The sequence below is a fragment of the Polistes canadensis genome, unplaced genomic scaffold (assembly GCF_001313835.1).
Source record: "Polistes canadensis isolate GaletaPanama2010 unplaced genomic scaffold, ASM131383v1 scaffold_335, whole genome shotgun sequence".
Lineage (NCBI taxonomy): Eukaryota > Metazoa > Arthropoda > Insecta > Hymenoptera > Vespidae > Polistes > Polistes canadensis.
In genome coordinates, this window is record NW_014569882.1 from 19,673 (window position 1) to 44,055 (window position 24,383).

Below are 24,383 nucleotides of genomic sequence, written 5' to 3' on the forward strand. Positions count from 1 at the left end.
CATTTAAATATTTCTTTTATTTTTTCCATATGTTGTTGATACTCTGTACCGCGAGATATAAATCAGTATCGAATAATTCAAAAGTCTTTGCGTTTTCTTAAAAATTAATTTTTTTTCGAAAAAGTGAAGATAGCTGAATACGTTGGATACTTACTACATATTAAGTATATTAACACTTTGCTCTTTAGTAATTCTTATTGAATACTTCATTTGTTATATATGCATATTAAATACAAAGTAAAGTAAAGATAAAAGATAAAAGTGATCGAGTAAAAAAGTAAGACCATAAGATGTTTGACAAAGTCTTTTTTTGGCTTGATATTATTTAATTTTTTAAATGCAAAGTGTTAATAATAGGTTCGTCGATTAGATCAAATATCTCTTGAGGCATTCAAGTTAATGTAACTGTACAATTTGTATTRTAAAATGCGCTTAGAAAAAGCCTTACAGCAGAATTTAGGGCATGAAAAAAGAAGAGGCTAATTGCCGAAGAGGCCCCCACTTAATTGTTGCTGAAGAGGGCAACTACATAGACTATTGAGTTATTTTCAAAGTTTCAACAGCGTGTTTGAACTTTTCGAGAATAGCTCTATAGTCATACTTTATATTTTATTATATTACTTTCTTGCTCGTCAATAATTTGTGGTTGTAATTGGAAATGATTGACCATTCCATCTCCTTGGGATACCAAATTTGTGTCCATCAAAATCGTCAAAAAGATGCATATGAGTTAGAAATATTACAATTTTTGTATTATTAAATTTTCAAGCTTAAATAACATTCGGTAAATATTACAGTAATTTCTCTTTTCTTGTTTCGTCTTTAAGATGCCGTCGTATTTTATTAAACTTGTAATTTTTTTTTCTGTGTGTATAATACAGTTTAAAAATATTTCATAATAATTAATAGATTTTATTATTTTTAGTAACTTAATATTTGTACTTTTCTTTTTCTTTTATATACATTTATATTTTTTTTTGTAAATGTAAAATCACGCGTTTAAAATTAATTTTCCTTGCATCGGTTAATAGAGATTTGATAAAAGTAAATAGAGAATTCAATTGAAAAGTGCATCTGCGAATTGGACGATTTATATTTCAGRCTATTGTATCACTTGATTGTATGATTAATATAGTTTTCTTCTTGTTACAGGTGATCATCGTTGGATTTAACAACAAACCTCTTAGATTTCTTCTATTTGAACGCCTTAAATGAATACTTTTTAAAATATATTTATAAATACATTTCTGAAGGCGCTCACATCTTTATACAATTACAAATAAATTTAATTATTTAAAATTCTACAATCAAATTTTACTATCAAAGAATGTATCATATACATATTACCATATATTTTCCAAAAAGACTGTATTCTTTGATAGTACTGTACCGTCATCGCATTAGTTACCAACGATCGCTTACTGGTGGTACTGGTAGTAACTAAAATGAAACTAGGTAGATAAAGAAGGGAACTTGTGAGCTTTTAAATACTTCTGTATTCTTTGTTATTATTGAACTTCAAGAACTTAAATAATAAACAATAATAAAAAAAACAGTTATACATATTCGATCAATCACATTTCTTTTATTTGTGTGTGTGGATATTAATATAATATAATATTTTATACTTATTGTTAAATTTATTTAATTTATTACATATTTTGTGTTCATTGATATGTTGATAACCTCAAAGAAGTAGAAGTAAAATAATATAACATTTACATATATATATTATCTCTCTTTAATAAAATTTAAAATATTTTAAATATGCAAGATCTAATTCATCCTAGTGTAAGTTTGCATATTAATTTATCAAATTCATTCTTAATATATAATTATATATATATTTGTACATAAATATTTAATATTTTCTCTATTCTTTTTTTGTTAGTATTATCATATGGAAAAATTAGGTTGCGTTGACCCTATAAAAATTTCAAATGCATTTTATGTATATATGCAATTATGCGAAGGTAAGAATAAAAATATACGATTATTAATTTCATAAAATATTTTAATGCGATTGAGAATATATTTTTATAGCTAAGAGATTTTGGTACGTGGATTATAAATATAATCAGGATCTAGATTTACTTTATTTAGAAACTAAAAGAAGTAAAAATTCAAATCTTGAAATTTATGTACCATGGCCTATATCATATTCATTAACCATAGATCTAATTGAAAAAATACAGCAGAAATTAGAAACAGAACGGTAAAAATAGATATTTTTTTACATACACTTTTTCTAAATGTTCATTGAAAATTATAAATTTCTATTACAATGATAAGATAAATCTAAATTTGTACCGAATAACAGAATTATATGATTTCAGAATAACATTTGTATTTAAATCTCCGGACAGTACTAGCGTCTTTTATAGTGTTAGTAATGGTCTTGTAAAACCGGTGTCTCCAGCAATGAGAAAACTATTAAGAGAAAAAGAAGAGAAAAGAATAGCATTGGAAAAAAATATCAAGAAAAATACAACTAATTTATACGAATTAGCAAAATCTATAAACACAGAAAATAAAAGCATTGATCTTCAAATGACAGATAATAGCGAAATTAAAAATGATGAACCGATTGATGAAACTTCATCTGTAATAGAAGTATAATTTGAAATACTTAAGTAATTTCTTTATATTTTAATATGTATATATCTATTTAAATCTTTCGATACTCTACTGGTGACTATAGTTATGCAATGTTTGAGACTCATGACGTACTACCAGTGAATATAGTCACCCAACATTATATGCTCACTGTATATTAACAGTAATTACAATTATTCAATGTCATGTCTTCGCTGTATACTAATGGTGATTTTAGTCACCTAATATCATATGGTTACTGTTTACTAACAGTAACCATAGTCATCCAACATCATTGATATTTTGCTTCGGTTTACTATTTTTAAGATCTGAATGTCTTAGAATGCATTACATTATAATATCCTATCTTTTATCTACTTTGTAATAGAATGTACATTTGCGTTGTGACTGGCTCGTATAGTATTACCTTATTCATGATGCAAATATGTGTACAGCGAAAGCATACTCGCGAATAACATAGTCATATCAAAAAAGTTAAATATAAATATATGGTCTTCCATAATTTGTGTCATATTTCTTTTCAATATATTGTCTGATTTCTTGCATAAAAAAAGTAGAAAATTTTTTCATTGAAAATCGACAAGATGAAGATAAATTGATGGCAGTAATAATCAATAAATTATTAAATAAATAAATTACTTTGCAAAATTATTATGGTGATTTAAATTAATTTTAAAATATGACAGAAATTATTCAACAACTTAATTGAATTAAACTTCTTTAATGTGTTCGCTATTAGTATCAACTATCTGTGATAGACCAATTTTTGTTTAATTTATATATTACAATATAAATAAGATATATTTTTTTTACTACTTTCCCTTTTTTATGGGTTTGAGGGAATTCTTACATCTTTGCACAAAGTTTTCCAAAGTAATCATCTAATTAAATACCAATTCTATGTCCATCGTTGCTTAACTTCGATAATCCAATGGGAAATAGTTTTTTTAATTTTTTCAATAAGGCAAGACTAGCCATTGATTATAAATGAAATGTTAAATAAACAACACAAAAGATACATTATTCAAAAATTTATTCTTGAATCGTGTAATGTTTATATATATAAGTATATATATATATGATCATAAATTTGAAGAGAATATCACTAAGAATTATGTAATGTATTAATGGTGATATGTAGTAAGCTGCCACTGTAAATATATGTATCAAATAAATAAATGTTTAGAAATCTTTATACGTGTGTATGTCTTATTTTATGATAATAGTTCTTTAAGACATTCTAAATTCTACAAAATACGAGGCACATACTACATTTTTATTTGTTATAACACATAATCGTAAATCATAGCAAACGTATTAATAAAAAAATTACTACTTTATATCTTAGTAGCACTATTTACGTACTTATATATTTATATGTATATATATATATATAAATAAGTACCCCGAACTCATATGTGCTATTGAAAATATTTCATTCGTTAATTAAAATTTATCTACATGGCTGTAACATGTAAATGTATTATGTACACCTTCCAAACAATATTTTTGAAATAATATGCAATTAATTATTTTCTTTGCATACTCTTTAAAAAATATAAAAATTGAAATATTCCTTTAACGCTCATAATACATTTTAATTAATGTTTCATATGTTGATTATAAATCATAGTATAAATGAAAAAAAGAAGATCTTATTATTTTTATTATGCGAACAATTTATCGTGATAAAAATGATTTACTTTGATAGTCGAAATCTGTAAAGTAAAATATTTCTGTGTGTCATATGTACGTATATGATAAAGTACGATGAATTACATTTTCTTTTTTAATTATTCTTTTTTTATCATTTCAAAATGCATTTATATTATTCTGATCGTATTTTTATATCAGTATGCGTTAGGCTCATGGCACTTATATATATTAGAAACCTTGTGATGATCTTTCTCGCTACTTTTTATTTTATACTTACTTTTTTGTTATTATAATAAAATGTGTGTGTGTGTTTGCTTCTAATAAGAAGTAATATTTTTCTATAATATTATTGATTATGCGTGAAATTTGGTTCCGCTGGGTGTTACAAATGTTACTACGCTAGATTGTAGTAATTTTTTTGTTGGAATAATACAACAGCACGCAGTTTTGATATACAGGGTGTTTCGTTATTACGAAATTTGTGGAGCGAACTTCAAAAATGAACAAGGAGCACAAAATCGATGAAAAAAGTTCATTTAAAAATGTATCCTACATATTTGATCTTGATTCAAAGTTATAGCTACTTTTGTTACAATAAGAAAAGTACTCAGAAAGTACTAAAAATGATTATTCTCGATCTGTATTTGTATTTATATGCTTCTATGTTTTGCGGATATTTCTTGTCTTTCTTAATGTTACACATTTTGTTAATTGAATTTAGTTGTTTCGATTTAATCAGTTCAGTTTTAATCTTCAATTCTCCTTACTTCTTCTCATTAATTTTTATTTGCTCTATTTATTAAAAAGTTTCAAGTGCGTAATTAGATTTTTATTTCTGGAGTCATTTGAAAATAATTGTGTATTTGACATACATTGCCAGTATTGAAGAACTTTGAGCATGTATAGAAAAAAAAATTATTAACAGATTCGACGCACACCTGGAAGTTTTGAAAAACTGCAAAATTCAATGATACAAAAACAATTACAAGTTTGGATACAAACCAAAGGTAATCATTTCGTGCACTTTCTATGAAGATAAATGTCGCGGATAATTGGAATATAAAAGTGTCTATTATTACTTTGTAACAAGATTAAATAGGTCACATATTTATATGAACTATTCTTATTATTTTTGTGTCCTCTATCCACACATTAGAAACACCCTGTATATGAGCACCTTCTTACAAACAGGGTTCAATTATAATTTACAAGACTTCTTTATAAAATAGATACCAAGTTATTACTTTATTAGAGCAGTAAGGCATCTAAAATTCGAGATTTAACTCGAAACTATCACATGTCATTCGGTTATTATTATTTTCTTTTTATATATTGCTATAAATTTTTTTTTGAATATAATTTTTATCGTTTTGTTCTGTTTTCTTTTTTTTTCTTGCTATTGTTATTGTTGTTTTATAAAAATCATAATTACAAAATCAGTTTTTTAATGTCGAAATTTACACTGTAAGAATGTTTCAAAGTAAGTATGTTTAATCTTGAAGTATATCACAGAATTCTATATAATAAAATCGTGTTTCGTATAAAATAATAATAATGATATACATTAATTTTCATTTAATATTTATATATATATATATATATATGAGTGTTTAAACATTGTGAAAATAAACAAGATAATTTTAATAAACATTAGATATCGCAATGTTAATATTTAAATTTTCGTTCGAACAATTTTATACGAATAGAAAAGAAAACGTATATTAGATTTGTCAAGTCCAATTCTAATATATCTTTTATCGAAGGCGTATAAAAAAATAAAATTTAACGTAAATCAAAAATGAACTTATAGTAAGGAGAGTTAATATTACCGCAACGTATTGAGAAATCATAGTATACAATAATAAAACAACAAATACTGGTTTCGTATGACAAATTTAAAGAGTATGTATCGTTTAATATTAATTCTCAATTGCCATGGACGAATGGCAGATTATTCGTATGTTAAATTCGTTTGTGAAATTAATATTTTATTATTTAACGTAATACGTATACCATAAAAATTATTTAATATATGACATACGAGTTGATACAAGTTATATAAAAATATTAAAAATAATGCACGAATTACTTCCCAAAAAATTAAAATGTAATACACTTAGCTCTCAATTATTATTATTATTATTATTATTATTATTATTATTATTATTATTAATATTATTATTATCAAAAAGTACAAAGAATTTACATTAAAAAATAAAGATTAACAATGATACGAAGATGCACATACTAGAAGTTGGACTTGAAATTATTTTTTCTTTTCTTTTTTTGTTTAATATGTGAACAATTTTAACTTCATGGTCTAATAAAGAATCATAGTAATACTACTCTTTGAAAGATACCTTTGTAAAAGATATAACGCATAAATACGAAATACGTAGATATACATGCGCTTAAACATGATTATATGCAGTTAAAATAAAATAAATTGTGAGCGAATAGAGCATACGGTTATATAAAACAATACACACGTGACATTTATTTATTATTTTTTTTTCAGACACAAGTAATATTTGCCGTCAAATTATGCTGTCAACTTTATCGTAAATAAACGAAAGAAAAAAAGAAATTAAAATTCATCTCTCTATCGAAATGATAGTAAGCCACGTTAGATACCACATTATTTTAGTATTTAAAGTATCGATTGTTAATTTCTCGATCAACAAATTTATATTACGCTTATTTAGTCGTTTCCATTCGATATCGTATTAACGCTAATAATCGTAAGAAATTTTTTTTTTATTTAATTTTCGACCGATGTATAAAATCTTACAATTAAAAAACGATAATTTTTTGTCAAACATAAATATATCATCATTGTGCCACGATTTAAAGAAAATAGCCATTTGTAAGAAAATAAAATAAGAAAAGAAAAGAAAATAAAACAAAGTTATACTAATAATAATAATAATAATAATAATAATAATAATAATAATAATAATAATAATAATAATAATAATGATGATACAAAACAAATTATGTAGTGTTTGCGTGTGATTAAATGACGTGCCTTACTTTCAAAAATGTGTGCAATGTGATTCTAATGTGATCATCGTAAATGACCAGTGCTTAAACGTGTCTGTTGTACACAATATACTTATATAATTTTATATGTAAACTATTCTTTCTTATATTCTTCATGCACTTAATGGGAAAGTTTTGTTTATTATTTAAAAATGCACATGCAAATAAATGTATTCCTTGTCTCGATAATATTTATCTACATCTCTCACTCTCTTTCTCTCCCTCTCTCTCGCTCGCTCGCTCTCGAATTATATATATGTATATCATAGTTGACGATAGTAATTTAAAAGTTACTTATTTTTATGTTATTTTTGTTTGTATATTTTTTTTTTCGTTTTTCCTTTTAGATATATATGTTTTTACTAACATATACATGTAATATAAATGTTACTACGAATCCTATCATTTTGTTGTTGTTCATATATTGGTTTTCAAGATAATTGATTATATTTTAATAACTTACGCGATGCGAACAAAATAGAATAATATAGCCATACATGTATATGCTTGGCACTAATTGTAAAATAAAATTTCTCTCTTCTATAACATAATTCAGATGAAAATCCGAGATTCAATGGTAAATCATAAGTTTACAGAAGTTTTGATTTCTATTAAGAATAAAATAATTATTGTAAAAAGCACAATGCATCAATCTTCTTTCCATAAGAATTTTCATTCTTTTTTCCTATGTTTCTTGATGTAATTTAACATAGTTTAATCTAAATTATAGGATACAAATAATGATGATCTATTATTGGAAGAACATAAAATTCCATATTACTATAGTTAGCACCAATCAGCCATGTATGTGAAATCTTTGAAGAAGCTTTGTTCCATATCGCTGAGAGGTCTGGGATCCTTAGGCGGAGTGAGTTGTGGCTTTTCTGATGTAAATTCTTCGTCAAAATTACTAACATCTTCCACAGAATGCTGTATAAAAAAAAAATAAATATATATTTTAATATATCTTTATAATTATAGAAAATATATACAGGGTGTTTAGAAATGTGTGGGATGCATTTCAGACAGTGACAGATTAACACTTTGACTACCATGTTGGTCATATACGACCGGCCACTGTTTCTTCTGTGAAGCCACGGTGGTCATTGATGACCAGAATACTTGAACATTTACAATTGTAAAAATTGAATGAAAATTTACAGTTAGGGTATTTTAAACATTACCGCTAATGAAAATATACTTTGAAATAGAAAGTGCTCCATTGAACAATTATAAATTTTTATCGGAACATCGAAAATGAAAAATTAATTTCTATGAAATCTTGAATAAAATAAAAAAATTACCGTGGCGAAACATGTGAATTCGACGTGGCAATCAAAGTGTTAAGCGGTCAGCAGTCTAAGCGGTCGCGTTGTATCCCGAAATATCAAAGGGTTCTAAATGGGCCCCGAGGTCTTAGAATTTCTTTTCATTATATAGGGTTTGAGAAAAATTACGTATTTTTAATAAATTTAGTTAATGTGTTATGATATGAATTTTTTTTTTACTTATTGTCTGTTAATAACTTAATGAGAGTTTTGTTGAAAATTTTTTTTTAATTTGAGTTTGAAGGCTTCGACATTTTTATCGCTTGGGACCTTCACTTGACTTGATCCACCACTGATTTCAGAAGTGAAAAGAAGATGTAAGGGATCATTTCGAACATCTTCTATGAAAATAAGCTGTCGCGGATTATTAGAACACAAAAGCCAATGTAACTTTGAAACAAGGTTAAATAAGATAGATATTTAAATAAAACTTTTTCATTGTTTTTGTGTTCCTTGCCCACTCCTGAAGTGGGTCGTATATATTAGAAACACCCTGTATATCGTATAAAAACATGTGCAAAAAATCACTTACAATAACTGGTACGAAAGGTGGTTTCACGCGTCTTAATAATAAATCATCCCATGCTATGTGCCTAAAGAATGCTTGTTTTTTAACATCCTCTGCATCTCTTTCACTACTACCTAATCTTCTGTCTGGATTTTTTCTGAGCAACTATTATACATATAAAATAAATTTGAAAAAATGTTTATACATAATGAATAAAATCTTAATCTTGTAATAATAAGAACAATTATCTTACCCTTCTCATTATAGCTATAGCTTCCAAAGAAAGGAATCTTGGGTAACGAACTTCATCATTTACTATCGAATCAAATACTTCTTCTTCGTCATCACCAGGGAATGGAGACTAAATATAAATAAACATAGAGTATAAGAATGAAATATCAATTATAAATTTCGTATGAATTTTGAAATTGTTAATAGTTTTATACCTCTCCAACAAGCATCTCAAATATAAGTACTCCAAGACCCCACCAATCTACAGCTCGTGTATATGATGTCTCAGTGAGAACTTCTGGTGCTAAAAATTCTGGAGTTCCACAAAAAGTCCCAGTTCTGTCGCCGTAACCCATGCCTTCTTTACAAAGTCCAAAATCTGCTATTTTAACATATCCTTCCGTATCCAATAATAAATTATCTAATTTCAAATCTCTGAAAATAAGATTTATTTAATACCATAAACAATCTATCTATGCTGTTATGTTAATAATAAGATATTATTTTGTTAATTTACCTATATATAATCCGACTTTCATGTAAATATTGCAATCCTAAAACAACGCAAGCAGAATAAAATACAGCGCGTGGTTCACCAAAAACGTCTGCATGTATATGCATCATAAGATCACCACCAGCTGCATACTCCATTACGAAACAAACGTGTGCCTATATATAAAATATAAATTACTTTTTAAATTCCACAATTATAGGACATGTGAGATAATATTAAAGAAAAAAGAAGAAGTTCATACTTCGGTTTGGAAACAAGCGAACAAATTCACCAGGAATGGATGACGCGTAGCATTAGCAACTTCAAATATTCTCTTTTCGGAAAGCAGTGATTCCACTTCGTCTCTCGCTATAATATCACCTTTTTTCAACGCTTTGATAGCAAAATATTCTCCTGTATTTCTGTATTGTGACAAAATAACTTTTCCAAAATGACCTCGACCAAGAACAGAGAGTAACCTGAAGTTGTCCAAAGTCATGCCAGTGAGTTGAGAATGTCTTCTAGATTCATATGCGCTATCTCTATATTGCAGAGGCCTGACCGGTAGTTCGTACACAACCTGTAATCGCATAAATTTTAATGAAGTTTTCATTAAAGATAACTTTTATCTTCTATTATTTACAACACAAAATTAATGAGAGTAAGTACAGTAAATTTTTACGAGTAATGAAACAACTTATCAAGTGTCATCAATGTTATCGATGTGATTGTTATGTGATTAGATATAATATGTACATTATTTACATAGTCATTTTAAATAATGAATCCGAAATATATAAAAATATAATACATACGTTAAATATAGCAAAGTTAAGCATGTTAAGCTATATTACCTCATATGCAATGTTGTCTACAAATAACTTAACGATAATGTATACATACATACATAACATTCTCATATCACAAAAATCAGACACTGGCGAAATAAACTTTGATTATATTATAGTTTGATGTGATGATAATATAATGAAACAATAATAAATGGATAGATAATAAAAGAAATAATAAATATTATTAATTGAGCATGCAAATTAATCATGCAATAATTAAAAGTAGATATTTGTGAGCAGGCGTCGGGGATTATTGGATGTCGAATTAAATGATTTTTTGTTTGTTTTTTTTTAATTATGATATTCGTGTACGATAACATGTTTGTACAATAAACAAAGTAAAAGGAATGTTTGTTATGAAATCATCGTTAGTATTGCAACGATTTAAAAAGATACTATAAAAGATCATTTTTCTCGTTTAGAAAATCGTTATTATATGATTTTAACGTGAAAAAGTAAATCAATTAATATAGATGAAAATGATAATATTAATATGAAAATATTAAAGTTTTAGATAATATAAAGTAATATTTCATACTAGAGGTATATACCTCATCTTCAGGAAACTCGACCACGGGTTGGGGCGAGGGTGTGCGTGGAGAGGGTGGTGCAATCAGCACAGGACGGGGCTCTGTCACAAGGGGCCTCAAATTTGCACCCTGAGACCCCCCTTTCTCCTCGTTGTGCAGGAAATCAAACTCCCTTAATGCACTCTGTAACTACATTACTACCTGCTTAGCTCTAAAAGCCTATTTAAAATATTGCGATGTGCTTTTAAATCAAAGATAACTACATTATAATGAATATATATCTATGAACACAATATAATGATATGATATATATATGTAAAATTTGAAAATTTTTCAAGCTTCAAGAATGATCATTTTTTGCAGACGTAACACATTATTTGTAAAAAATAAATCAAATGATATTGTTTCACTGTATTTAAACAAAACAAACATAATTAACGATTGACAGTTTTTTATGACTTAACACAAAGCAATATCACGAAAAAACAAATTAAAGAAATCAGATAACACATAAAATACAATTATAAATTGTCACGATAATATACATAAATTAATTTTATGTATATAATTTATACTTTTTGACTAATAAGAAGAAGTATATAAATAATACAAATATTTTGTATCAATAAATTTGACACAATAAAAAGTGCATTTAAATAAGAGCATGCTTGGTTCAAAAATATGTGCCCTTATACATAAATATATTAAACTCTATTATTAAATTAAAATCAAATAATCCTATTATACTTCTTTTTTAATAAAAATCTAAACCCACAACCAATATCCCAAACCAATAGTCTACTGCCTTCTATAGAAAATATAAAATTCTATATATATATATATATATATACAGGGTGTCCTATAACTAGCAGTACACGCAAGCAGGGGGTGTAATTCTATAATACATGAAAATCTAAGTCGAGAATATAGAATAAAATTAATTCATATAAGGCTTTGTGTTTTCGAGAAAAATAAGTTTAAAAATTATCAAGTACGCATGCACTTGTTTTAGTTTCAGTTCAACGGATATTACTATTTTATTCTCGGATATTACTGAGAATATTTTTATGCTTCTTAATATGTTTACAAACATTGTTAGTATGATGATATCTCTAGTATCAGTTTTACTTTTATGCTCATCGAACAAGGTTTTAATTTTCCAGGGTTTTTAATTGCAAGCTCAATAAAGTGTGCGTGTTACTCAACAAATTTTCAAACTTATTTTCCTTAAAAATAAAACTTTCCATGAAAAAGTTTTTTTCTTCTATATTTTTTCGACTTACAATTAATTTTGTATGTAGAATCATTTCCTGCTCGTTTGTATTATTAGTAACAGAATACTCTGTACATTATCTAAATATTTTTTGCAGCATTTAAAACCAAGATGATATAAAATCTATTCTAAAATAAATTATAAGCGAAGCTATAATAGTTTAATTATTTTAGCCTGAAAATTAATTAGCATCTATTGAGATATATAGGATATCCCAAGATTTGCCAGCCAAACTGCAAGAGTATATTCTATAAGTAGAAATAAAATATAGAAATGTTATTTAAAGTTTGATTTATTATAAAGTTATAAACAAATGAAATTGAAATAGGTCACAGAAGATTTCCCTGAAGAAAGGTACCACACATTTCTCTGTATTTATTAATATTCATTCTTAATCACGAAATTTAGGTTCATTTCGACTTAGGAGTGAATTTCATGATATTTGTTCAGCCCTGGGAAAATAACAATGCTCTTTAAAAATATTAAACTTTGTTGATAATATTACTATGCAAAGCAGCATTCGACGTACTTTTTCATCTTAACTACAGACATCATGAAATACAATTTGAAGAACATTGCAAGCCAATAAAATACTTGCTTATCATTACTCAATTATTCAAGAATTACTTTCAACAGATTACCGGAAACAAGTTGAATTTTGTAATTTGTATGTGAATGCAGTAGGAAGAGATATTACGGATAAACGAAACGATTTTTACAAGACAGAATATATTCAATTCTCATAATAGTCATATATGAGTTTACAATAATTTATATTTCACTCAACGAAGAAACTTTCAGCGCGAAATTTAGTATAATATTTCAATGGATAAGTTTAGTGACCTGCATTAGTCCGTTAAATCTGCTATTACCTATTTCAATTTTATTTATTTATAACTTTAATAAACCGTTTCTTTAACCGAACTTCAAATAACATTCTTTTCTTATTCCCACTTGTATAATATGCTTTTGCAGCTTGATTGGTAAACCCCGGGACACCGTGTATATGTATTTCCATATGTATATATTAACAAATAAATAAAAAATAAATAAATAAATAGCTACGCGATAATACTTATTTTATATTATAAATAATCTAAAAACAAAAATATATATTTATAAATTATGTATAATTCACCTCCTGATCTAATTTTGGTGGTGGTGGTGGTGCTGGCAGAGAAGGTTTCTTAGTAACCGTTGGTGGTGGTGGAGGTGGATGTTCAGGTGGACGTGGCAAAACTGGACTACTAGTTGAAGTTGCCATTCCTAATGGTCGAGCACCACCTAAGCCACCCTTCTCAGGATCCGGTAATTCTCCAGGTGTTTCAGGCTTATCTTCTATTGAGGTATCAAAAACAATTTGTAATGGTTGTGGTCCTAAAATGATCAATTCTGATTCTCCGCTTTTATCATAAGGATTACATGCTATTATAATTATTAAAAATGATGAATACATACCTGATGGTGGACTTTCAGAATTTCTTGTATTATGCAAAGATGGTGCAGAACGTTTAAGAAGTCTACCCCAGGTAGCAACATTGATATTCATTTGGTTAGCCCGTGGGAAATTTTTAACTTGTTGTTTAAATATTTTACGTTGACGTTGCAATTTAGGTTTCCTTGATATCATTGGATTTAAGAATTTAATTTCAGCAAATAATAATCCTTGAGGCTCCAACTGTAATGCCATTCCGTGTCTCACATCGTCAATAAATTCTTCTAAACGTAAGAATTTCACTGCACACAATGATCTCCAATCTTTCCAATAAATGCCTATTTCGAGTTCCCTTGACTTATCTAGTTCGATAGAAAATCTATAAACAATATAGAATTTTATATTTTACATCTAATATCAAAGGAGAATATTTTTTCTTAATATATTACTGTTATTATATACAAAAACTTAATGAATTTCAGAATAGCTATATTAAGAATTGAATTAAAATAATAAAAATTATAAAAATTATAAAATAATACAAGAGTGATTAATATTCAAATTTTATCAAACAAAATGAAAATAATAACGATATTTGTATAATTTTATATTTTAATAATGAGATTTGTGATCAGTTAATAATACGTTACTTAACTTTTTGAAGCACGGAATTATAAAAAATAAAAAAGAACGGATTGCAAAGAAATTTTATTCTTATAATTACTAGGGAATTTCTATTACATAAAATGAATAAAAATAAAATAAAAAGTTATTTAAGTATTTAATAATAGAGAGTTACATAAATAGTCTCTCCGTGCTGTTGTAAACCGTTGTATTTCAAGTAATTTTAATTTTCTCAAGGCAGTATAAAAAAATATTCTACTATGCATATTTAGGTATTAAAAAAGGAGGTCACAATTAACTCTAATATGCTTCAAAGAGTTAAGATGATTATATAACAATATAATAATATACCTTTGGTCCCAAGCCTGCTGGGAACACGGTCTCCAACTAGTTTGTGCTACGGTTTGATTATCAAGTTTTATAACCGCCATAATATCGTCTGCAATTCATATAACGAGAATTAATAACAATCAATTAAATATCAAACAATTGTATAAATAAAATAGAAAATGAATTTTAACTTACTACTCGTCTCGTCTTTAACACTATAAGATTTACTCGAACTACGTCCTGTTACACCTTTGACAAAGCTACGTAAATCAGGACTGGCAGGGTGTTCTCTTCTCGTACGTCCAGGAACTTCTTCCGCTAAATCTTGGCATCCCATTAATCTTACCTAAAAATATAAGCATACAGATTTGTTAATATAATTAAAATTATTATTTTTATAAAATAAAAATCATATATATAAAATGAAGAATTATTTCAACTTTTTGATTCCATTGTTATATTTTATCAGATATATTTTATTCATTGTTATAATCACTGATATATTTTCAAATAAATCATAGACCTAATTAATAACCATCAATTAAATAATTTTATAAAATAACGTAAGTGTTTACCTCCAATTGCCCAGTGACTGCAGCACATCTAGAAACAGATGCAGGTACGGTAGCCCTGCCTTCTAATGGACCACGAAATGGTTGTAAGGATGTGTAAGTAACAGAAACAGGACTTGCCGACTGTACACTGGCTAGTTCTCTCTTTAATTGGGCAGCGGTACCACTGTCTGGTGGTAATTCTTGTCTTCTAAGTTCAAGAGATAATCTAAGTAAGTCCAATTTTCTACTGGATTCCGCGAGACTTGCCTGAGCCTAGGATAATTCGAACACACACAGTTGATATTATTTAATCGATTTTATCTTTTAATCAAAGAAATAAACTGTAGATAGATAGAGAGAAAGAAAGAAAGAAAGACAATGGAAGGAGGATAATCGATGATACAATGTAAGAAAAAAAAAGAAAGAAAATGATTTGTGTGAAAAATACATATGCACATAGAAACAATATTCGGTAACGATCGACAACAATAGTTAACATTTATTAATAGAACGATCGACGTTACACGATTGTTAAATTATGTAAATGCTTCATAATCAGCAGAATGTTCGACAGCCTTTTTAACACGATACAATAGCAAATAAGAAGATAATAGAAAATTATTATATGTTCTCGTTCTGACGCACTTGGAACACACATTTGATATTATCAATTATAATGAGACGAGTTATACATATATATTATGAATTAATTAATAAATCTATTAATTAATAATAATAATAATAATAATAATAATAATAATAATAATAATAATAATAATATATAATAGTAATAATAATAAGCGTGCACAAAAGTCATAGCAATGTAGAGCTACGTAAAGCTCGAAGAATGAGAATCATTCGAAGAAGCTTTGCTTGAAATTAAAAAAAAAAAAAGAAAAGAAAAAAAATTATAGAAAAATAAACTAAGTATCAATGTTCATAACTTGTAGGAGCTGGTCGAATAACATTTCTTTGGGTGTTGGTTGAACGTGCAGAACGTTTATCGGGTTCACCGAAGGAACACGATCGTTCACGCGTATTATCTTCTTCGAAGTATCGTCTGCAGTGTTCGCAAGAGCAGTTTGGATTTTTAGCAGGACCTACGTGATGACCAGGTTTTCGAAAAGCACCAATTACGGAACCAAAAATCGATGCTTTCACGATGTGATCCGTTCTTTCACCTTGGAGTGTCATAAAGGGAGAGGTCACCCTTGAAGGTACTTTCGAAGGAAGAGGTGAAGGAGTTTTCGAACTAAACAGACCAATCTGATCGCGAAGTTTATACGTTCGTGAGGCAAGTTCACTTCGCGTCGTAGAATCGGAATGATCGTCTATAGGATCGCAACGTTTAGGTTCTTGATGATGTACGACATTTGGGGAAACGTTTTCAGCAGTTTCCGGATTTATTTGACTCGTAGGAGAAACGATATCCTTTTTTTTAGATGCCTCCTCAGAATGATCCTTATTCGCTATAAAGGTCCAACCTACGGTTCCACTGTCATCCGATTCAGCAGCAGTGTCATCAGATGACCAACCGATTTCATGCTTCTCTAAATATTCCCTCATCTTCCTGTTCCTTAATAAATGCTTACGCTCGATCTGCGGTGATCTCCAAGTTTTATCCTTCTCTTCCGGTTCAGTTTTATTACCCCAAATGGTCTCCATTTTACGTATCCTCTCTCGATCGGACGAATTCGCGTATTCGAAACTATCGCATGGGGTCAACGTTGGTTTACCACCATTGACTATAGATTCTATGTCGGAAAATGTATCTTTTGCGGATGTAGCAGCTGCAGAATCGTAATCGTCAGGAAAGGGCAATGCAATCATTGACGATGCTGCAGACCATGGTGTTGAATCAATATCTTTAAGCGCGGTGTAAGAACTAAATTGCGATGGATAAAGAGAACTTAGTAAATCGTCGCTTTCGTAACCTTTCGAGCTAGCCAACGAGGGCATTCTCATGGGAGCGTTTTTGAAACTTTCACATCGTCTCTCAGCAGTTCGCGCGAGAAACGCCTTATTATCTGTAAACCCACGAGGTAAATCGTTATCCGTAGTTTGCTGAGTATGCGTCACTTTGACGTCCTTGTTCTCGAAGACGGTCATCGCAGTGGTTGAACGTTCTTCCTCGCTTGACTCGGTACTACACTCCTCGTCTGAGCCAGTGCAATAAACGTCGATATGAACCGTACGAGATTTACGTTTGGTGTTCTCGTCTACGGTTGATGCATCGGATTTTTCAGTATCCGTGGTAGTTGCTGTAGTCGTTGAAGGTTGCGATGTTGTATCGATCGAAGCTCCAATAGGTGAGTTCTCTTGCTGAAAAAGTTTTAAATATACGATGATTCTTTTGTTGTTCTTCTTTTCAAATTGAATTAAGTATTTCGAATTTTAATTGCTAACGCGATTTTGTTATACCTTCTTTCTCTTTTGTTCATCAGCCAAGTATATATCCAATGCCTTTCGTCTGACTTTCCCTGTTTTCGATGTAGTCAAGGAGGAAGACCGAGATTCAATATCCGTCGTTTGCGAAGATGCATCTTTACTAATGGTCGTTCTTTTGTTCGCTGTTTTCTCTAACACACGTGTACAGAAATGAGTGGTAAATGGACTCGCAGTACTACCTTCGGCACAATCTTCACAGACTTCAGGTACGGTACTGAAACGTGAACGAGCAGAGACGTGTTGTTGTTGTTGATGATTATGATGATGATGATGATGATGGGACGCCGCCATTCGATGGGAATGCCAGGGTGGCCGATCAGCTTCCAATGTGGAAAATTTCAAAGGTTCTCTCGTTTGTGATCTCGTAGTTATAAACTCGTCGTTACTTAAATTCTTCTTAGGATCAAACGCGGCGAGAACGATGTTACATGTACTCTTACAGCGTCGATTATATTGTTGCGAGGATCGACGGGATGGTAAACTCGAATAAGATTGTGGTGAAAATCGTTCACTGTTGTATCCGGAATCATTGAATCCTCGATTTATTGACAAATTCGAGTCATCTTTCATTGAGAATCCTGAACGCGGAATTGTAAATGAACCAGATGGTTGACTTCTTGGTGGTGGTGTTGACGTGAACAATATATTCCCACGTTGGAACCCATAAGAATTCGGTGGTATTGTACCCATCGATGGAGTCATCGAAGGTACTGGTGCTGTTGTTGTTGTTGTTGTTGTTGTTGATAGAGGATTAATATTTGGCTGGCTAGTATTCCAACGATATATCATCCTCACACCATTGGAATCAGTCAAAGTTGATGATGCACCTACCGGTGACTGTCCAGAATCCGAATTGGTTTGAATACCGCCATGACGAATCGTAACTTCTGCTCTGACCAACCATGGTGGTGGTGGTTGTGGTGCTGTTGCTGCTGCTGTTTCTGAACATCTCGCATCAGCATCTTGCGATCGTTTTCGATCGTCTTCTTTCTCTTTTTCACCTCCGTACATCCTACGATCGTCCTCTTCTTCAACCTCTTCCACGCTGTCATCCACCGCAGGACATCGTCAATTCCTGAATAACTTACGACTGCAATCGGCCAGGAAAGGTTTTCACGGCTTGTCGAGATTTCTGCTTGAAGATTTCTCCTTTTCGCGTTCAACGTTGTTCTTTTCTTCATGGATTTGACGGGTGTCCTCTTCTTCCACGCGTTAACGGGGAAGACACGAGGAAGTAAGATCGAAAATAGTTTTCTTTTACGATTACGATGTTGAGATCTCGTAAATTGTGTGTTAACTATTGAACAACGAAAAAACAAAAGAATCACTCACACTGCCATTCGTATAAGGAAGTAGGAAATTTCCAAGTTATATTGCGCCTCTCCAATTTCTATTTTTGGATTACAGTTACCCCTCTTTCTGTCTTTCTCTCTCTCTCTCTTTTTCTCTTTCTCTTTCTCTTTCTCTGTGTGTTCGGGAACTGTTTGTTGTATATCAGTTATTTCGTTATTACGAAATTTTTCGTTCTTGTAATAGACGTAAAGAACGCGTAGGTAAGTTACTATTGGCTTAACCAAATACAACACGACAATTATTTATTGGCGCAAGCGCGTATTAGCTTTTCAATAATGTAACATCTCTAATCATATGATCGGTTGCTGAGTGAAATCTTCAAAAAACATCAAATTGTATTCCTATCGCCAACCACCAAAGCGACAACAAAGCAAATTGATAAAGCGACGACACGACATATAATTAGCACAATATAAATTTGGAACGACGTGTGTCGGTTGGCGGGCACATAAATATAACTCAAGTCGTACGATCAGTTGAATTTCTTTATTTTCTGCTTGGATTATGTGGCCCCCGAGTGTTTCTGGACGATTGCCGTGTAAATAATATCACAGACGCGAACGAACGTTTCTCTTTTGAAATATTTTTGTAAGAAAAAAAAAAAAGAAAAAAAAGAAAAAAAAAAGAAAAAGAAAAAAATATTTTCCTCACACGAAACTTTGTTTTATTTTTCTTCTTCTTCTCTTCTTTTCTTTTCTCTTCTCTTTCTTTCTTTCTTTTTTTAAATTGAACGTTTATTCCTGGAGGTTAAATGATTTAGAATAGGAATATAACAAATAAAGAAGAAAAATGGCCTATTCAGTCTTCTCAATGGTTCCAAAAGGAGAGTGTTGTTTCTTCTTTTATCAAGAGTTAATCACAGTAAGCCAACAAACAGGCCGGATGCGAGGAGAGTCAGTCAGTCTTCGAATTGAGGTCAAGCAGCAGTTTCGCGGCTTTCAATTATCCAAGCTTGGGAAAAATATTATCTCTCGGTGTTTTATTATATCCTTCGAAAGATATGATATCCCACCTCGAACAACTACTAGTTATTGAATGATTGGTACACATGTCGTCGTCGTTCGTTTATCGCGTTACTCCAAGCGACTGGATTGAGCCAGTTCTCCTCGAAAGATGGTAACTAAGCGCGACCCGAAAAGGCGTCACACAGAAGGGGGTAAGGGGGAAAGTCAGGGGATTTGCCCGTGCTATTTTGAGACAGTCGAGTTATACATATAAACCGTGCACCTCCTCAAATTCCCCCCCCCTCCCACTCCTCTATACCCCTCAACTTCTACATCATCCTACTCGTCGTCGTCTTTTCCTAGTCTTCGTCTTCATTTTCATTTTCGTTCTCTTCGAAGAGTCAACTAATATAAGAGGAAAAAAACAAAAAAGAAAGAAGTAGATATCGCGAGAAGAAGACTACTCTTAACTCAACGGTATTTCATTTCTTGATAGTCCAAAATCGTTCTCGAGGTTCTAGATTACTATGAAGTGTATATATGTATGTATTATCGAGTAACTGAAGATCTAAGAAAATCAACATTTTTATAGTTTAAATGTGTAGAAACTAATGAATCATGGGATCGAGACTGGACTGTGATTTGAATTTGGATCATTCAAATTTCGAGTGGGGTACTTTAACCAATTGAGATAGAGTCTAAGAGAATTCCCTATAAAATTCATTCTTTAGTAGCATTCTTTATTTATTATGTTAACATTTTCTACTGATAAACTTCTATATTTTGATTAATATTCATGAGATGTGTGTGACTCTATTCAGATTTTTAACGATTTACTCCATTAATTCTTAAATTACGATGTAGATTTTAGGGAATGTAAACTTCATTAACAATTAATAGTTGAAATAATTTAAAAGGATTCCTATAATATGTATTTTTTAGTAGCGTTTGTATTCATTATGTTAAGAAGACAGTGTATTGATAAAATTCTATATAATGGTCAATATCGATGATATGTTTCTACTTTGTCTGTTGTTTTTTAACGATTAATTTGATTATAACCTAAATTATGTAGTATGTGGATTAATAATTTATTTGATTTCATTTGAATGTCTACTTGGAATGAATCCAATTTGAATATTCGGGTAATTCGACTTGCCGTGCAAAATTATCCGACTATTAATATAGCTCAACAGATTCGAATTGTTTCAACGAGTGTAATTTCACTTTTGAAATTATTGGCTTATTAAAAATGAGAACGGATATAACCTAAATTTAAAGCTAGATCTTTTTATTATGTATTTTTGATTGATTAAATTGATCTAACATAAGAAATCCTATAAGATTTTTTAGTAGCTTATTTTATTTATTATGTCAACATGGCGTAGTATCAAACTTCGAAATTTTTATCAATATTAACGATATATCTGTTAACATAATCTAATACCTGTTATTTATCGGTTCATTTTATATTCTCAAAATATGTACTACGAAATTTAACAATGCATTTAATTAAGTGTAAATGATTACTATGGTTAATATTGACGATTTACCTGCTCATATAACCTAAAATAGTCACTTGAAAATTTATTTGATAATTAACAAAATTATGCACTGCGTTATTTAGCAGCGAATTTAATTAGATCTAAATGATTATTTGGAATAATTTAAGATATGATTTAATTTGCAATGAAACTATTATCTACTTCATTTCGGTCAATATTGACGATTTATCTGTTCACATAACCTAAAACAGTCATTTAACAATTCATTTAATGATCACTATAATTAGGCACTAGTGTTTAATAATGAATTTAATTACATTTATATAATTATTCTTGCATTTAAATATGATAAAAACGTTTTTCTCTAATATTAATTTAGATTAAAAGCTTCGGCTTATTATAACGAATGTAATTTCATTTATGAAATTATTAGGGCACAAAAAATAGATTATAAATGGACCAGGATTAAAACCTGAATCCTTTTATTTTGCATACGGTACTTTGACTATTTGAATCAATCTAATGGGACCTATACAATTGATTTTTTTAGTAATTTTCTTGTTTATTAATTCAACAGTATACTTATAAACTTCTAAAGTCTAATTAATATTGACGGTACGCTCATCCTAACTTGTATTTTTACAATTCATTTAAATAATTCAACGAACAATACAAATTAAATTGATTTTACAGTTCAATAATTATTAAAAATTTATTCAATTAAATATGACTCACTAGATGAACTAGATCCAATTTTCTCTACTAGCTCGTTATGCATACAAAGTTATTCTCAAAGCAATTAACAGATTCGATAAGTTAATAACGAGCGTATCCTAGTTTCGAAGCTATTAACGCTCGAAATATGGGCTACGGCTGATTCGAAATTGAAACCATAACACTATTTATTTTGAAAAAATACGGTGTTAAATATAATAAATTAAATTATTACCTAAAACCCCATTAAATTTATTCCTACGTAATCCTTTAATTTTATCAACATAGTATCCTTGTAACTTCTACATTTCCGTCAAATTCTAATTTTACATCTTTTTGTTTGAAACTTTTCCGTTCCAATAATTCATTTGATCATCCTAACCTATAAAAGATTGAATTTAGTTTCAAAAACTAATTAATTTATATAATTCAATCTAACTTGTTACATATCGATTAAATCAAATTTGAATATACCTGAATAACTTGACTAACTACATCCAAAGTTATCCAACTATCAATATATCTCAAACCTATTAACAGATTCGATTTACTAACAGCAGGTGTATCCTAATTTCAAAATTATTGATGTACCGAAAAAATAGGCTACGTATAGATCTAAATTTAAATAAGATCGTAAATCTGAATTTCAAATGCAATGGTTTAACCAATTGAGTTATACTAACACCCTATAAACTCAATTCCTTCGTAATTACTCATGTCAACATTACATACAATAATTCTTACATTAATATGCTGTGCATTTTGTAAGAATTCACCTGACAACTTTTAAACAATCTTTCAGACAACGTAGTACGAAATGAACGATGAGTTTAGCGATCATGTTCACGTCGAACGGATGAAATCAATAGTACCTGTTTGATGTTCTACCTTTTGTATGTACGTATAACAAAAGGCTTTTCATCGAACCCCACGTGAAGTATATACGAGCTTCTAATTTCCTTCTTATTCATATATCTACGTGCATATGTATTTATGGTACGTATGTACATCGTATTATGTGTTATGTGTAATCCATATGGAAGATTGAAAAGTGAGATAGAAGAAGAATACGTACTTCCGTCAGAGCCTTCTTATCAGCAACTTTGGCACTTTGCAGAAGACGTATTACATTCTTTGCACCTTCCACAACAGCTGCTTCAATTCTAAGCCGGTGTCGTAACTCTTCGACACGTTCTTCCAATGCAAGCTCCAAACTGGGCTCGTACCTATCTGCAAAAATCATTGAAAAATAATCCTTGAGTTTACATTCATACAAAATAAATCATCCATTTTATAGTTTTCTCTTGTGTGATTATATATAAATAATATATATTATATAATAATTAAAAATTAATAAATAAAAAAAATCGTGCTCCAAGTTATAAATTGGGTGACCAAAATAGCTGATATCCGAATTTGTTTGTGTCGACAAACTTTTGAGATTCGAACTTGACCTTTTCGTAATCTTGACGCCACCCTGACTTGAGCCCAACAAAATTTCCAACCCGATCTGAGCCAATTGTTCGCACGAGAATATGCCGAAAATATTTTAACACTAATGTAAAATCACAAAAACTAATCAAAATTATTAATTTAAGTTAAACGAAACTCAACTTTGTTTCTTTTTTTTTCTTTTTTAATTTTAAATACAGATAAAAGGGTTTATTTTCCTTGTGTAATGTATTGATTTAATTATCTGCCATTTTGATTGATCTAGAAAAAATTATCATGACGAATAGTGGAGAAAAAATGATACATGAAATATATAAGATAGTATTTCTTTGAAATAATGATTATTATTATTATTATTAGTATTGCATGAGACAAAGGAGACTAATCTTTTTGGCAAATAAAAAATAAAAAAAAGAAACAACACTATCAAATTCAATCTTCAAACAAAAATGTTTATATAGGATTTTTAGGAAATAAATTAAAATAATTTCGTCAC

At 29.4% G+C, this 24,383-nt stretch overlaps 3 protein-coding genes across 8 annotated transcripts in view; 1 reads left to right on the forward strand and 2 right to left on the reverse strand.

The window, feature by feature from the left end:
• Positions 1 to 1,467: 1,467 nt before the first annotated feature.
• LOC106791714 (tRNA-splicing endonuclease subunit Sen15-like) lies at positions 1,468 to 3,628 on the forward strand. The gene is made up of 4 exons (XM_014757574.1): positions 1,468 to 1,791; positions 1,892 to 1,973; positions 2,044 to 2,215; positions 2,337 to 3,628. The coding sequence occupies exons 1-4, from the start codon at positions 1,768 to 1,770 to the stop codon at positions 2,617 to 2,619; spliced, it is 561 nt and encodes a 186-aa protein (XP_014613060.1). The 5' UTR covers positions 1,468 to 1,767; the 3' UTR covers positions 2,620 to 3,628.
• Positions 3,629 to 7,758: 4,130 nt separating this feature from the next.
• The window catches only part of LOC106791716 (serine/threonine-protein kinase N), a 122,687-nt gene continuing 106,062 nt past the window's right edge, over positions 7,759 to 24,383 (reverse strand). Inside the window, exons 6-18 of one of the 6 annotated variants that reach the window (XM_014757578.1) lie at positions 23,511 to 23,665; positions 15,493 to 15,744; positions 15,113 to 15,263; positions 14,939 to 15,026; positions 13,987 to 14,342; positions 13,667 to 13,866; positions 11,277 to 11,444; positions 10,137 to 10,454; positions 9,899 to 10,050; positions 9,597 to 9,816; positions 9,404 to 9,511; positions 9,175 to 9,315; positions 7,759 to 8,244 (exon numbers count right to left, since the gene is read on the reverse strand). In XM_014757578.1, coding sequence (XP_014613064.1) covers positions 8,101 to 8,244; positions 9,175 to 9,315; positions 9,404 to 9,511; positions 9,597 to 9,816; positions 9,899 to 10,050; positions 10,137 to 10,454; positions 11,277 to 11,444; positions 13,667 to 13,866; positions 13,987 to 14,342; positions 14,939 to 15,026; positions 15,113 to 15,263; positions 15,493 to 15,744; positions 23,511 to 23,665 — 2,453 coding nt within the window. In that variant the 3' untranslated portion in view covers positions 7,759 to 8,100. Of the gene's footprint in view, positions 8,245 to 9,174; positions 9,316 to 9,403; positions 9,512 to 9,596; positions 9,817 to 9,898; positions 10,051 to 10,136; positions 10,455 to 11,276; positions 11,445 to 13,666; positions 14,343 to 14,938; positions 15,027 to 15,112; positions 15,264 to 15,492; positions 15,745 to 23,510; positions 23,666 to 24,383 lie in introns of all 6 variants that reach the window. The other 5 variants (XM_014757577.1, XM_014757576.1, XM_014757582.1 and 2 more) reach the window with 5 other exon arrangements.
• Positions 16,278 to 19,919, reverse strand: LOC106791717 (flocculation protein FLO11). Its single transcript, XM_014757583.1, has 2 exons — positions 17,893 to 19,919; positions 16,278 to 17,793 (listed from the first exon to the last, which is right to left on the reverse strand). Exons 1-2 carry the CDS (start codon positions 18,928 to 18,930, stop codon positions 16,402 to 16,404), a joined length of 2,430 nt encoding a protein of 809 aa, XP_014613069.1. The 5' UTR covers positions 18,931 to 19,919; the 3' UTR covers positions 16,278 to 16,401.